The sequence below is a fragment of the Cynara cardunculus genome, assembly GCF_001531365.2.
Source record: "Cynara cardunculus var. scolymus isolate 2C chromosome LG 15, CcrdV1, whole genome shotgun sequence".
Classification (NCBI taxonomy): Eukaryota; Viridiplantae; Streptophyta; class Magnoliopsida; order Asterales; family Asteraceae; genus Cynara; species Cynara cardunculus.
Window position 1 is genome coordinate 18,936,884 of NC_037542.1, and position 14,013 is coordinate 18,950,896.

At 36.4% G+C, this 14,013-nt stretch overlaps 2 protein-coding genes across 6 annotated transcripts; both read right to left on the minus strand.

Annotated features, from left to right (window-relative positions):
• Positions 1-516: 516 nt before the first annotated feature.
• LOC112527931 (protein FIP2) lies at positions 517-2,565 on the minus strand. 3 transcript variants are annotated; one of them, XM_025138791.1, is made up of 2 exons: positions 1,053-2,565; positions 517-725 (listed from the first exon to the last, which is right to left on the minus strand). In XM_025138791.1, exon 1 carries the CDS (start codon positions 2,322-2,324, stop codon positions 1,095-1,097), a length of 1,230 nt encoding a protein of 409 aa, XP_024994559.1. In that variant the 5' UTR covers positions 2,325-2,565; the 3' UTR covers positions 517-725; positions 1,053-1,094. The 3 variants fall into 3 exon arrangements, with proteins under 3 accessions (XP_024994559.1, XP_024994560.1, XP_024994561.1); XM_025138792.1 differs by lacking the exon at positions 517-725 and adding an exon at positions 726-795; XM_025138793.1 differs by lacking the exon at positions 517-725 and having other exon boundaries at positions 889-1,483; positions 1,937-2,561.
• A 4,263-nt stretch (positions 2,566-6,828) lies between these two features.
• LOC112527124 (DNA repair endonuclease UVH1) lies at positions 6,829-13,412 on the minus strand. Of its 3 annotated transcripts, none has more exons than XM_025137554.1 (10): positions 12,843-13,412; positions 11,767-12,071; positions 11,312-11,535; positions 10,985-11,064; positions 10,583-10,747; positions 8,508-9,290; positions 8,052-8,162; positions 7,608-7,868; positions 7,312-7,535; positions 6,829-7,231 (listed from the first exon to the last, which is right to left on the minus strand). In XM_025137554.1, the coding sequence occupies exons 1-10, from the start codon at positions 13,410-13,412 to the stop codon at positions 7,021-7,023; spliced, it is 2,934 nt and encodes a 977-aa protein (XP_024993322.1). In that variant the 3' UTR covers positions 6,829-7,020. The 3 variants fall into 3 exon arrangements, 1 of the variants encoding a protein (XP_024993322.1); XR_003070721.1 differs by lacking the exon at positions 6,829-7,231 and having other exon boundaries at positions 7,449-7,535; positions 7,608-7,713; positions 7,811-7,868; XR_003070720.1 differs by lacking the exon at positions 6,829-7,231 and having other exon boundaries at positions 7,449-7,535; positions 7,608-7,716; positions 7,811-7,868.
• Positions 13,413-14,013: the final 601 nt, after the last annotated feature.

Genomic DNA, 14,013 nt, shown 5'->3' on the forward strand with positions numbered 1-14,013 from the left:
AAAATATAAAAGTAAATTGTTATTTTATACATTTTACCCTAAAATAAACATCGGTTGGAAAAATCCAAAAGAAAGAAAACGCAACCCGGTTCATGTAAGCCGCCGTGTATTATTCCGAAAATATTCACACAAAGTTCGTGGAGCATTTAATTTGATTTTTAGTTTTATAAAAATTGTTATAAATTCTAATTTAATTTTTTTAATAATTAATTCTTCGTCCAAAATAATTTGACATGAACAACCTTTCTGCGATCTCTCTCTTTATTCTCCTAACTTTTATGGTTACAGGTTATTATTTCTCATCTTTATGTGCTCTGCATTTGCTATCATGTGTTATTTCATATGAATTTTTTCTTATCTGTCGTTAAAATTTAACGTAATAATTAATATATATTTGTTTTACAACATGTTCATTTCACATGTACTCAGTTCATAATGTGAAACAAAAAATACAAATGAAAAGCTTCACATTGTAAACCGAATATATATGAAACAAACATATTGTAAAACAATTACTATACTTTTGATGGAAAAAAATCACGTAGAACAAAACCTTATGATAAAAACTTGAACAGATAATGAGGTAACGACAAGAGTAACGGCGGCAGAGTGCATAGAAGAACATCAAGTTGTTAACTGCAATGCTTGCAACTTCATCTGTAAAGTAGATCATGCTTTTAACGACGTTAACGCCACCGGCCGTTGCTACTCCGCTCAAGACGACCCTGCCATCCATCGTTGCTTTTGTTTTTATGACTGCACTTGATCTAAATCAACGATGGAAATTGCCACCAACTGCCACCACCACCACCATCAACCACCATTGCAGTGGTGGTGGCCGGTTGAGTTAGCACAGCCACAGTTACGCAATACAAGTATATTACCGGAAATAAGTCGGATTCATTTATTCACATGACGATATAACGTTAGTACAGATTCTATGTCACTTATGGTCATAAACATGAATAAAAACTACATGAACAATGATATATATATATATATATATATCTATATATAGAAATAAATAAATATAAGATTTCAAGAAACCAAACCTTAAACTTTTGCTTTAATTGATCGATCACTGTTGGTGTTTGTCATTGTTGTTGCTTTTTATTCTCAGCTAAACCTTTAACGAACGCCTCAACGATCTGCTTTTGCGACTCGAGCAACAGCTCGTTGCGTTTCATCTCGGCTTCCATTCGCATTTTCTCGATCTCATGAACCATATCCATCTTCATCTTTTCCATCTTCACAAACCCATCAGCTAAAAGCTTAATCGATGACACGATTTGCCCGATTGAGTCGTCATCCTGTTTGATCCCTCTTTTCTCTCTTGAAAACTCATTCGAACCATTTTCGCTATCAAAGTAGTGGTGGCCTGAGTTCCTATCAATTCGATCTCCCAACTTTTCTTTAAAATCCATGGACCGATCTTTCGGCTTCTTCATCCAGACTTCATCCTCTCCCAGAACGTCATCATGATCTTGCCCGTTTTCGTTCCAATAACCATGATTTGAGTTAGAACTGGTTTTGCTAAATTTTCTAGGTCTAACTCCTGAATGTTCTAGATCTTGAAAATTGGATGGGTGGAGATGAACTCCATCATTGCTATGATGATCGGATTGGAATCTTGTTGCATAATTTTGTGAAGATAATTTGTGGGTTCTTCCTAAATTCTTACCAATTGGAGTTTCAACATAATACCCATCTTCGAATTCATCATTATTATCTTCCTCTTGAGCAGCATAATTATTAGAAACCCTAAAATTGTTTGACCTAGTTGCTATCGTTACCAAATTGCCATCAGCTGCAACCGGTTTGAATCGAATCCCACGCCCCGGATTCAAACCTCCATAACCCGAATCAACAATCGTGTTCGATTCATGATTATTTTTCAAAGAAACAATTTTAATACAGGAAGAATTGAGATCGTTACCGGATTGTGTTTCTTCGTCGGGATTAGATCCGTTACCGTTTTTCTCCATCGAATCCATGGCTTCAAAGTAGAACCAAGTCGATAAGAACTGGCCGCCGGGAAACGACAGAGCCCGCTGCTTCTCGGCGCGGTAACGCTGTCGGAGTTTCTCCATCTTGTGGCGGCACTGGGCGGATGTCTTCGGCGGTATCGCGCCGGGACATATCCTGCCGACCTCTTCAGCAACCGCATCCCAGTCGGCGGTGCGTAGATATCCACGACGGAGTGCGTACCATCTCTCCCGGTAGGCTTGGATGAGTGCTAGTGCTTCATCTTGAGTCCAGCAGGGCGGTGGGAATCTCCGAACAGGCTTCTCGGCTGCAGAAACGGCGGTAGCGGTGGCGGACATCGAAGATTGAAGCAATCAAGATCCAAAGGATAGAAAGATTGGCGGTGGTTTGAAGAAGGGGGAAAGGGAGAAGTAGGTGGTAAAAGAAGAGGACCACCGGGTGGGGTGGACGGTGATGATGGGGGATGACGAGGGTGATGCTAGAATGCGCGGGGGGTGTGGTGTGCACCCCACCCCACCCCACTAGTAGTACAACTACAACCAACCACTCCACCAGTAATCCACCACCACCGTGTTCCCCACCACCAACTCATTGCACCCATCCTTCCTTTTTCTCTCTCTCTACAATTTGGGTTAATGGGTTTCCAAATTTTGGGCTTATCTATTTTATTATTTTCTTTTTTTTATTCTTTTTTTTTTAATTATTAGTCATAATTTAGAAATATCAAAATAGTCGATCCATCAAGTTTACTTTTTACCCATTTTTTTTTAACTTAATTTCATTTTATCACTTGTTACATCACTATAGTAACCGATTAATGCTTTAATCAGTAACCTAGATACTTAAATATTTAAAATTTTACATGTTAGATGTCAAAATGAAAGTTCTGAAAGTACGTTATCCAAAATAGGAATCAAGTTAATGTGTGGTATTTTTCCATGTAAGTTGTCCTATTACGATAATTATCTTAAAGTCATCTCCAAATACCTTTTCGCATTCGTATTCATATCCGACGTAATAAAGAAACTCAAATGAATCGTCATCAGCTGCTTCTTCGCAAACACGACTCACTCGTAACTCTCGCTAGCATCTCAACAAGATAGGACCGATGTCATGGTGGACGTGTATGCACATATGTATATATGTATGTATTTTGTTTGAAAAAGACAAATCTACAAGTCAACACTCGTGGCGATAGAGTCTTACCAATCAGTTTTACAATTTTTGATCTTAATGTTTCTAAGGGGCATTTACCAAACGCTTACTACGGTAAGTGTTTACCAAGTCACATAATTTTATCGGATGAATATGACACGGACCAAGAATCTTACCCGGTAAAAGCGAGACAAGGACCGAGAGTCTTACCAAGTAAGTGAGGACGACAACTCTTATCACAGTCATAATCTTACCCGATTAGTAAGTGAAAGTGTTGAATTTTATCGATAAGCGTTCACCAGATAAGTGGTTGGTAAACGACCCCAAAGTCAACTTTTTTTTATCAAATGTGGTGTCTTGGGATGCACAACAGCCCAACTAACCTGATCCATTCAGCCAATCCAAGTCATTCAATACCTCACTGAGTTGTAAAATTTTCAAACTGTAGGTATTAAGTTGGACTCACTTGAATTCAACTCAACCAAATGAACTTGTAACTTGTAATTTGTAGCCATAAAAAAGAAAACCTCATGCAAATATATGTTATGTAATTTATAGCCTTATTATATATTAATGCTAACATTGAAAAAAAATGGATAAACAACTATATTTAACTAATTATAATTATTATATGGGTTAATGACTTAAATAGTCATTTTGTATGGGGACCAATTACAAAATAACTATTTTTTTTTTTATATTTTTAAATTAAATGGGTTAAAACAGAGATGGTTAAACTGGGTCCAACCTGCCCCAAAACCAATAGAGTCATAAATTATGTTGGACCGTTACAAGTTTTATAGACATTCAGGACCTATTCCAAGATCGATATATGTGCAAGATCAAATTTTCACACTTTTACAAAATTATATTTCAAAAAGTTCAAGATTTGTTTTTCAAGCTATAAAAAATTGAGTTTTTGAAGAATTTTTTGATATTTAAAATGTATTTCAATACTTAATTTCAAAAATAATAATCGTAAAAGCTTTTATAACATCCTTGCGTAAACAAAAGTTGTTAAAAGAATAGGGTTGGTCCCTGGACCGATCTGGGACCTGCCCAGAAAGACCTGGGCTGGTTGTCGAGCCTATACTCAATCCGTCTGACTTTCTCACTCTTATTGATATTGTGAACTTACTGTAACCTGACACTACCCGCCAGCATGCGAATAGATAGGGCAGGAGCGCGCCGTCCGAAAGCATTCAAAATGTATGAACTCCGAAGCTAGGTTGTATGACTTCCGTCCTTGATCAATGGTGTGCCATGAGATGCTTCGCCCGGAGGATCATGATTCGCCTCTGGGCATGTCGGCAGGATCCCTATAAAGAAAGCTGCACAGAAAGAGGCAATTGAGAGAAAATAGGACGATAGCGATAGACACAGGAACTGAAATAGCTGCTTTAGAGGTTGCTTAACAGGTATCTGGCTGAACTAGCCGGAAGAGAACTTAGATTCGCCCGGCCAGCAGGCGAGGGGGGCTTATCTATTCCATCTCTCGAGCCCCAAAGAAAACAAATTATCTCACTTCCCCGAACGAATTAGGAGAATGGAAGACCGAAGAGACCCAACTCAAGCCTTTTTTCTGGTTGGTTAGTTGGTTTTTATTTTCATCTGCATCCAATCTGATCCAAAACTGGTCTTTACCCGATCCAAATATAAGTAACAACAGTATTTAAAACATTAGGATAAGTAATAGTAGGTATATCTAGCATACAACCATACAATAAATAGCATTAATGAATGAGGTGTTTATAAATTCAACTTATGCCATTTACAATTTCACATCTCACAAATCAAAAGTCAACCATGAAGAACATCTCCATTTTCACCCTCTTTTTGCTTGTGAGCTTCCTTGGTAATTCCTTTTAACCTATTTACATTTAATTATTATTATTTTTAAAAATAAATGTCTATATTACTGTTTTAGTTTATCTTAAAATAAGTGTCCATTATAAAAAGTAATGGTCTACTTTCCCATTTTACCCTTAATTATGAAATGGAGAATATTTCTCTATATAATTAAGGTTAAAATTGTTTTTTTAAATTAAAAAGTGTAATAATTACGCATCCGAAAAACCCGTGTGTTTTTTTATTGTGGACATTTATTTTAGAATGAATGAACTATTTATCTAAATGGGGGTTAAAAACAAGTTTTAATAGACAAAACGGGAAGAAAAAAACTGATTAGTTAATAAGATGTAGATTAAAAGCAATTAATCTATAATAATTACATGAATACAGGATTAGAGATGTTCATGGCGCAGATTCCGATATGTAACAAAAAGCTCAAAATAGTTCCGGGATTTTGCAACAACGACAAGTGTGATCAGACATGCAAATCTTATGTTGATCCATACGCTACCGGACATTGTGATAATTTCGTTACTTGCAATTGCAAATTCCGTTGTAAGAATTAATGTTCAGTATAAACATGAACGAATGCAAAAGTTTTTTAAAAGTGAATGTTTCTTTCTCTCCATGTTTGTATGTATTACAAATTTATGTATCAAAATGATAGGTTTTAAATTAGGAATCTTTGCATAAACCGTAGCTTATATACAATTTGAGCATTTTGTGAAACCAAAAACCGTATTGCATATGTTTCAAGCTGCAAAAAACTGCACATCATTCATGCGGTTTATACATTACGCGTTTTAAATCAGATAATTGTAAAATCATAACTTTAGAAAAAAAATTGAACTGTAAACCATATCGCATATGATTCAAACCAAACCAAGTTTATGCAGTTTGTACCTAACACGGTCCAATCAAATAATTTTAAAAAACATAACTTAAATAAATTTGACGGTGGCAAGTGGTACAATAAATAGTTCCAATACACCGAACTTATTAAGTGTTTTCTATTATTGGCTTTTGGGCTTCTGATATGAATTTTTATTTATTATGTCATATTTGCATCATTTATGTCATGTTGGTTCGTAGTTTGATCTCGTGGTTTGGTCAATTTTCATGGCATTTTGGGTGCTCGAAATGCAAGTTCCAAATAAGCACAGCTCGTCATGATACGAGCCATAAGAAGTCGTTCCAATCCCTGGCAGATGATAAGTTCCCTCTTCCTCAAAAGAAGTCGTTGTTCCAATCTATGGCAGATGCAAGAGTACTATCTAAGTTTAAGTAGATTGGGCAAAATGTTTGGCACTCACAATGCCAAAATCAAGTGAAAAATTATACGGTTGTTTCTATGCCAGAGAAACTATACAAAATACATTTTTACATGAATTTTCAATTGTAATTGGACCAAATCGGATCCAAAATTTTAACATCCAAATTGAATCCGTCAGTTATTGGATGACATTCTAAAATCCAATAAAACCGAACTGATTCAATTCAATGACCATTCCATTCAATTATCACCCAACTACCATCCAATTATTATCTATATATAACTATTAACATTTTACAATATTTTTTAATTGATATTTTATACGTAGTGATTTTTAATAAATTAAGAAAATGTATGAATATTTAGTTGAAACATTTGATTAATTAACTGAAAAATGTATGAAAATATTGAATCGATCTGATCTGATCCAATGGATAAGTAATATCTCAATGAATGAAACTGATCCAATCCAAAATATTGTATGAAAATTATATATATCACTTCAATTTCACTCTTCAATAATCAAAAATTGTCAGACATTCAAACAATCGAAAGAGAGTATTGCAAAATCACAAAACCATTGTCTGTATGATACTTCTTTTATTGCGATAAAAAACCAAATGAGTCCATTGCAGCAATGGAGGTTTTATAAAGCTCAAGTGACCAAACCTATTGCTGAATTAGCATCTGGATTCGGTCGAACAAGACTTAATTTTAAGACCATATTGTACAACAAACAAATGCAGTGATTAAAGTCAGAGCAAAGTCGGATACTTGGCATCGAGGAAGTCCCTGAGAATCTTGGCGGATTTCTGGCTGCCCATTAGTTCAGCGAGTCTCTCCACCGGAAGGAGGGCAACCTCCGCCAAGCTGCTGCACCCGTCCATTATGGCCCTGTAGTTGGAATCCGTCACACCTGGTAGTCGCCTCAAGAACTCGATGGCAGAAGTATTGTAATTCTCAGCTCTGTAATAACCAAATATTCACAAATGGATATTGTTTATATGGTATTTTTAAGCAAATGAAGCGATGAATTACTTGCATACCTGACGTCATCTTCCACGACACCCTCTTCTGAAGGTACTCCAACTCTCGTTGCCTTAACTTCATCAGGTTCGTCTTGATTTGTTTTAAGAGAAGCAAAGATTTCCGCAGTTGCATGCAAGCTACGCGACCATACAATTCGCAAACGAGGAAAATGTAGAACAAGCAAAGATAGCTTCGATATAATATTATGGGGCGTGACATCCTCGCCAATCTCACTCGTTGACTGCAAGATTTAGCATTTATTAGAAGAAAACATTTTGGCTCTCGATAATTAGATTAAGTGAGAAGTGTTTACCTGAAACGAGAAGCTTTTGTCTTGTGAAAACTCGATTAAAAGAACAGGCATCCGGTAATAACGGACCATCATTTCAACTTGGTGGTAAAGACGGCCTGATGCAAAACTACTAAAAAGGTCTTGTATGCTTTTTCTTTCCACACATATCATCGGTGACAAAATGTAATCTCCAACTTCGAGAGTAACCGGTATTATATTCATACCCTTTTGATGAAGAACGTTAGGAAGGCTGCTCATGAACTCCCGCATATCCACTATGACCTGTAACAGACAATGTAAATGTGTAAATACGTGAATGACATTCTCCATGTTCAATACTGTAATTTGTCAAACTGAGAAAAAATTGTTGATCAAATGACATGTATGAATCGACAAAAACAAACAAACAGAAAATAGTTCGTAAAAAAATAAAGAGAAGGTTAAACTAGGAATGAGATTGCATACTTGCATCTCTTTGTCGGCTTCCTTCTGTCCACCTGCCTTCCTAGTTACCATATTTTGCTTCAATGGAGAGTCCGTCTCACTAGCAGAATTTCGAACAAGGCCATGAGCAACCTGATGATATTTTTGACAAGTTAGAGAACAACAGATAAATAGGTAAATGAATACTGCAGTTGGAACTATTATTAAGTACTAAAATAGAAGATGGTCATTCGATTAATTGAGAAATGTTTCTAATATGAAACCTATATTGGAAATCTTGAAATCTTTATGCAAATATCACCATCGACTTCCCAATACAGACTGCTGCAAGTTATAGCAATTCCTGACTCAATTTCGTTGATCTATGCATGGTGGCATGTTAAAGTTTCATAAAAGAAGATACTAAGAGACCAGATAAGATTACAAACACAAAAAAGAGTTACGAATGTTTCAAGAAAATGGGCAGAATAACTGAACCTGATCAACTGGCAACATCATCATCGATTTCTGCCTAATCAGGGATTCAAATGCTCCATTTTCGCGGCGTATACTAGCCTCAAACTTTTGCACTTCTGTAGAATCTTCATAAAACAAAAAATATACTTTCACCTTCTTTGTGGGATTTTCAGCTTTATATATTTCAATTTCTCGTACAAAGGCGATGTCAGGATGGTAAACAACAATTGCAGATGGCTTCAAAACGTCAAGTACTTGCTGACCACTTTCATAGGCATAAAAATGCACTGGAGGAATCCGTTTTTCATTCCTCGGTTGCTCAACATCAGCCCCTTCTACATGCTTCTTGAGAACACTTGTGCCAATTGTTGTATGATCGCTAGCTGGATTAATTTCAACTTCTTTGCCATCATTTTTAGAAGAGGGCTCAGATTCTTTTAGCAATGCTGCCTCAATTTTGTTTCCATCTCCTCTCTTTAAGGAGGCATTTCTTGAGGACTTCTTGTTTCTACTTTTCGAACTCCCTTTTCCCTTTCCTTTTTTGACCTCACAATTTTGAGGATCGTCCACTATTTCTATACCTTTCTGGGCTTGCTTACTTAATTGGGTTGCTGCTGCTAGTAATGCATCATGTTCTTGTGTTACTAAACTATTGCCTTCTACTCTCTTTCCAGGTGTCAAAGGGAGCACTCCGTCAAGTACCCCGAAACCTTTAGTGTTTTGGGGTTTCTTCTTATTACGCTTTGGTAAGGCATGCAACTGCACTTTGCTCAGCAAATATTTATCCCACTCTCCTCGCATGACCTTAACAAGAAGCAGGCATACATGCAAAGAAAATTAGAATGAAAGTTGGAACCAGAAAAGGTAAATAAAAACAAAAGACCATGTCTACAAAATAACAAGTGCAAAGTCCGAATAGTTTCTGATTGAACCTCGAAAAAGATGCAAACATAATTTAAGTTTCTCACAGACAGAACACATGAAATTGCAATCAACTCATCTATATTACTACAGTTTTCCTTTTCTATCCTCTAATTTATGTTCAATTTCCCCTTTTTAACTCTTCAACATCTGAGCTTTAAGGGCGCAGAAGTACACAAGCACTCCATGGAAACTATAAGGGGGAGTATTTCAATTCATTCCCATTTCTCTCTTTATGAATATGCCTCAACATCACCAGTTATTTTAGTAACGGGTCCATAGGTCTGAATTCAAACAGAAAAGAGCTAGGATCTCCAGTGGTTAAAAACCAAACATGACCAAAAGCTGTAGATCAAAGGGTTAAAAGAGCACATCTGAATGACTCTTGACGCCAACTAGGAATTGTCTTTATAAAATTTCAAGTCTGTGGTCTCTCACAATTTGATTTTGATTCTGTCATTTTCTGCCATTATCCCTTCTAGAGCTTAATTGCCTAGGGGGTTAAGCAAATTCTTCAACATAAGCATAAGCAATTCATATGAATACATAAAACATAATTAATTTTTGAATTATGATAATCAACATTTTCAATAGCATATTGTTTTCATCAGTTGCTTCTGAAGATGACTATTTTCATTATAGCATTGATAAAATTACTCTGAAACTATTGAAAACATTCTATCAATTTGAGATAAAGCAATTGATGAACTCATGCAAGGAAAGTTGATTGATCCTCAACTAACTGAAATGCTTAATTCGATGATTAGTTACTAACTGAAGCAGTAAGACCCTAAACTCCTAGGCAATCGATTAAGAGGCCCTAACTAATCAAAGCAGTAGTGAACGCTTGGGCCTAGGTGGCTGCTTAAACCGTCCTAACTGGGTGTTTCTGGAACCCTACCAACTAGTATCATACACAAAGCTAGATTGAAAAAGACGTTTTTTGTATCAATGCATATGTGTGAACAATACTTGTAGATGGTGACCGCAGAGCAAATTATCAAAATATCAAAAGGAAACGCTTGGTTTTAACATGCCAAACAGCCACAACTGTCAGCTGTGCTACCACCTGAAGCTTTCAAAATTTAGCCTATAACAAACCAACAAAAAGCAGCAAGTAAAAAAATCTCATAAATCATGTACGTGTAACAATCATATCACATGATGAGGAAAACCTTGTTTGGGTCGCTCGTGATACACTCCTCAAGCTGAACACAAGAGTGTTCGTCTTTACAGGCAACCAAAACAATGCCATTATCATCTTGAGCACTTTCAACAACACATTCATCAATTGATGTAGCTTGCTTCTGTCTTTCTTCTTCTATTTCTTCGAGAACCTCCTGCATTAGGTAAAGCAAAAAGGTCAACATGAGATTTAGCCAATGGTCACAATAGCCATACAACAAACACAGAAAACTGAAAGTTCTAGAAGAAGTCAAAATTAATAATAAATCTGCTAATTACCTTAAACTAGAACTATATAATTCTTGCATAACTTTAAGATAACATCTGCAAAATCCTAAAATGAAAGAATATGATCTCAATGATCAGAATAAAAGTGGAACTCACTCACTCACACGCAACACCTTCCACTTTGGTGCCTCCTCCAAGACTTCCTCCAAAATTACCCTACTATTGGCATCCTTTACCAGAGAATCTACACATTTGCACACAAAAATGATTATACAGACTAGAAAATAGTAAGAAACATTACCTATTCTAGAAAGATCATAAAGAATTTTGGCCACTTTTGAGGTAGCAAGGCTTCATGCTAGAAAGAATATAACACGTATACAAGATCAACATTTTAAGCTACATAAAATATCAAAATTTGCTTGACAAGATCACATGGCATAAGAATCTTTACAGTACTAATATACACAAACCGAGTACAATATCCTCACCTTCTTGGTCCTTGTTACTATCATCCAACTTCCTCTTCTTGGACTTCACGCTCTTCTTAGCCGGAGCAGTCAAATTTTCACCGTTTGACATCCCGAAGTGATAAACGCGTTTTTTTGCATACTCAAATATCTTATAACTGGACTCTGCAAATATCCATACAGAGCGAAAACTCTCTGATGCTCTCAACGAATCCAAATACTTTAAATAAGTCACTGCATCATACCTAAACCACAATAAAAGCATTGGAAAATTAGATCTCTTCAACGTAATTTATCATTGTAAATGCATCAATAGAAAACTGACAAGATGGAGAACAAAAATACCAAACGATCAGCCATAGAAACAGGCTTCGAATAGCAGTACCACAGTAACAGTTAACAGAAACTAACTGATTATCATTCTCTAGTATTCATAAGACAAATGCTACTTAACAAGTTGAAATCAATAGACATACCTAACAAGATAATCCAACAACTTCCTCAACGTTTTCAAATCTGAAACAAGCTGCTTAGTCTTCTTCCCCAATGTATGCCAAATTGGATCCAATTGTCGCCTAACAATCTCATCAAATGACTTGAACAGACCATTCTCCACAGTTAAATCCTCCACATCAACCTTGTTAGTCTTCCTCATCTCTTTCAAACAAGCATCCATGACCTCTATCACCGCTTTCTGAATCCCCACCATGTATGCAGACATGGGGACTCTGATGTCCACTACTTCTGGTGGATACCTCTCTAGGTCTTCTGATACATATACCTGAGAAAGTACATAAAAAAATTTCAATTGGGCTAATTTCTTTCAAGAACTAGAAGAGTCTCACCCGCTGTTATGCACAACCATCCCATCTCCTCAAAATGACGACTTGAGCACATGCATGTCTTTTGGATATACCTAGTATACTGAACCAAAAATTTGTTTCTAAAGTTCGAAATATTAAAAACAACCTTTACACTGTTGGGGAATCTGGGTTTGTATTAACCAGATCACATTTTATGTATTTATATGAGAGATCGATGGTTATGGACGGTTTAAAACGGTTAAAATATAATTGTGTGGCAGTTATAATTGTTAACGGATAAGATATGGGAGCAGTTATATCAGAATTATAAGCAACATCCAGGGCTCTGGTTCCACAGTCCAAAGCTCTGAATGCTCTAGTCAAATTCCACGGTCTCCACGGTCCAGAGCTCTGGTTCCACGGTCTGAACCATCCTAAAACTAAAATTCTCTGTCTAACTCTTCTTAGACTCCATAAACCTCAGGGCGCTGCCCTGAACCCTGCAAGGGGTGCCCCCTTTGACGATTTAAGGTAATAAGGGCAACATTTGTGACCATACACTCAGCACCTCCTAACTTATTTTATTTGCCTCTTCACCTTAATTAATCTCAAGTAAATCACAATTACACCAAATGCTAGATGACACTAAAATCACCAACATTCAAACGAAAATGAGCGATTATGTAATTGAAAAGCATTGGCTAATCAGAAGTTCCAAATGTTAGGTACTAACTCAATTACTTCCATACCTGAAACCTGGGCCACAGATAGAGTTTCCTCAGAAACAAGCACTTAAGCGTTCTCTCAGCCTTAGCGAAACCAGAGACCATGGCATGGGGCTTGTCCGAAAAGGCACGAACATAAAGATTCTTATTCGACGACCTAAGAATCCTTACAATGAAAGCCTCGGTACAAGTTTCCGACAAAGAATGTGCATTAAGGAGGACGACCCCGGCCACGGCAGAGGTAGGGAGGCGGCGAGTGAGGAGATCGACGATGAGGATACGAGAAGTGATGAAGAAGGCGTTCCCGGAGGAGTAGAGGGAAAGACGGTGATGCGCCTGGAGGTCGGAAGTTATCTCGGACGGTGAGTTGGTAACTTCATTGTTAGGGTTAGGGTTTAGGGAGGTGAGGATGGAGTGCTTCTGGGATGGGGATGCAGAGAGGATAAGAAGAGTACCTTCGGATGGGTGGTGCAGGTGAAGAAGAGCAGTAATAATTTTGTGCATACCAAGGCCGGAAGAGAGAACAACCAGGCCGCCGCCGTCGCTGGGTTCTTCAAGGAGATCGGCGATTATGTGCTCGTGAAATTGAACCATTTTCTTCACTTGTTTCGGGTGAAAACTGCAGGTCCTACCTATATATACGTATGCTCCTCCGCATTCTAATTCAATTGACTTTTGGTCGAATGTATTTTATAAATTTATCAAAGCTTAATACATTTTTGTAATTATATAACCATATTGAATGGTTTGATGTAAGATGATTAAAAGACTTTTATGATATATGTAAACTAGTGTTTGATATCGTGCGTTGTGTGATTAACGATAAATTTTTTAAAAATTTACTGAAATTAGCTAAATGAGTCGATAAACACATTTATATATTAAACTAATAAGAATCAATATTAACTGATATATGAATCTAACTTATCATTATTGATTGTTCTTTTAATATTATATATATATATATATATATATATATGTGTGTATAATTATTAAGTCTTATATATCAATCTTTTATTATATCAAACTTTGTGACTGGTTCAAAATCATAAAAAAAATATGTGAAAATATTAATTATAATCATGGGGTGTATTAAGAGAATTATTTTACCATAATACATATCAATTTGTCTTCTACATATATTCTCATAAAATATTTATATTCACCAAGCAATAATTGTATTGTTATTTACATT

Coding starts and splice junctions, on each gene's coding strand:
- LOC112527931 (XM_025138791.1), bottom strand. CDS start 2,324: ATGTCCGCCACCGCTACCGCCGTTTCTGCAGCCGAGAAGCCTGTTCGG.
- LOC112527124 (XM_025137554.1), bottom strand. CDS start 13,412: ATGGTTCAATTTCACGAGCACATAATCGCCGATCTCCTTGAAGAACCC. Junction 8,163..8,507: donor TGATGTTGCCAGTTGATCAG/GTTCAGTTATTC, acceptor AAATATCATCAG/GTTGCTCATGGCCTTGTTCG. Junction 7,869..8,051: donor AAGCCGACAAAGAGATGCAA/GTATGCAATCTC, acceptor TGTCTGTTACAG/GTCATAGTGGATATGCGGGA.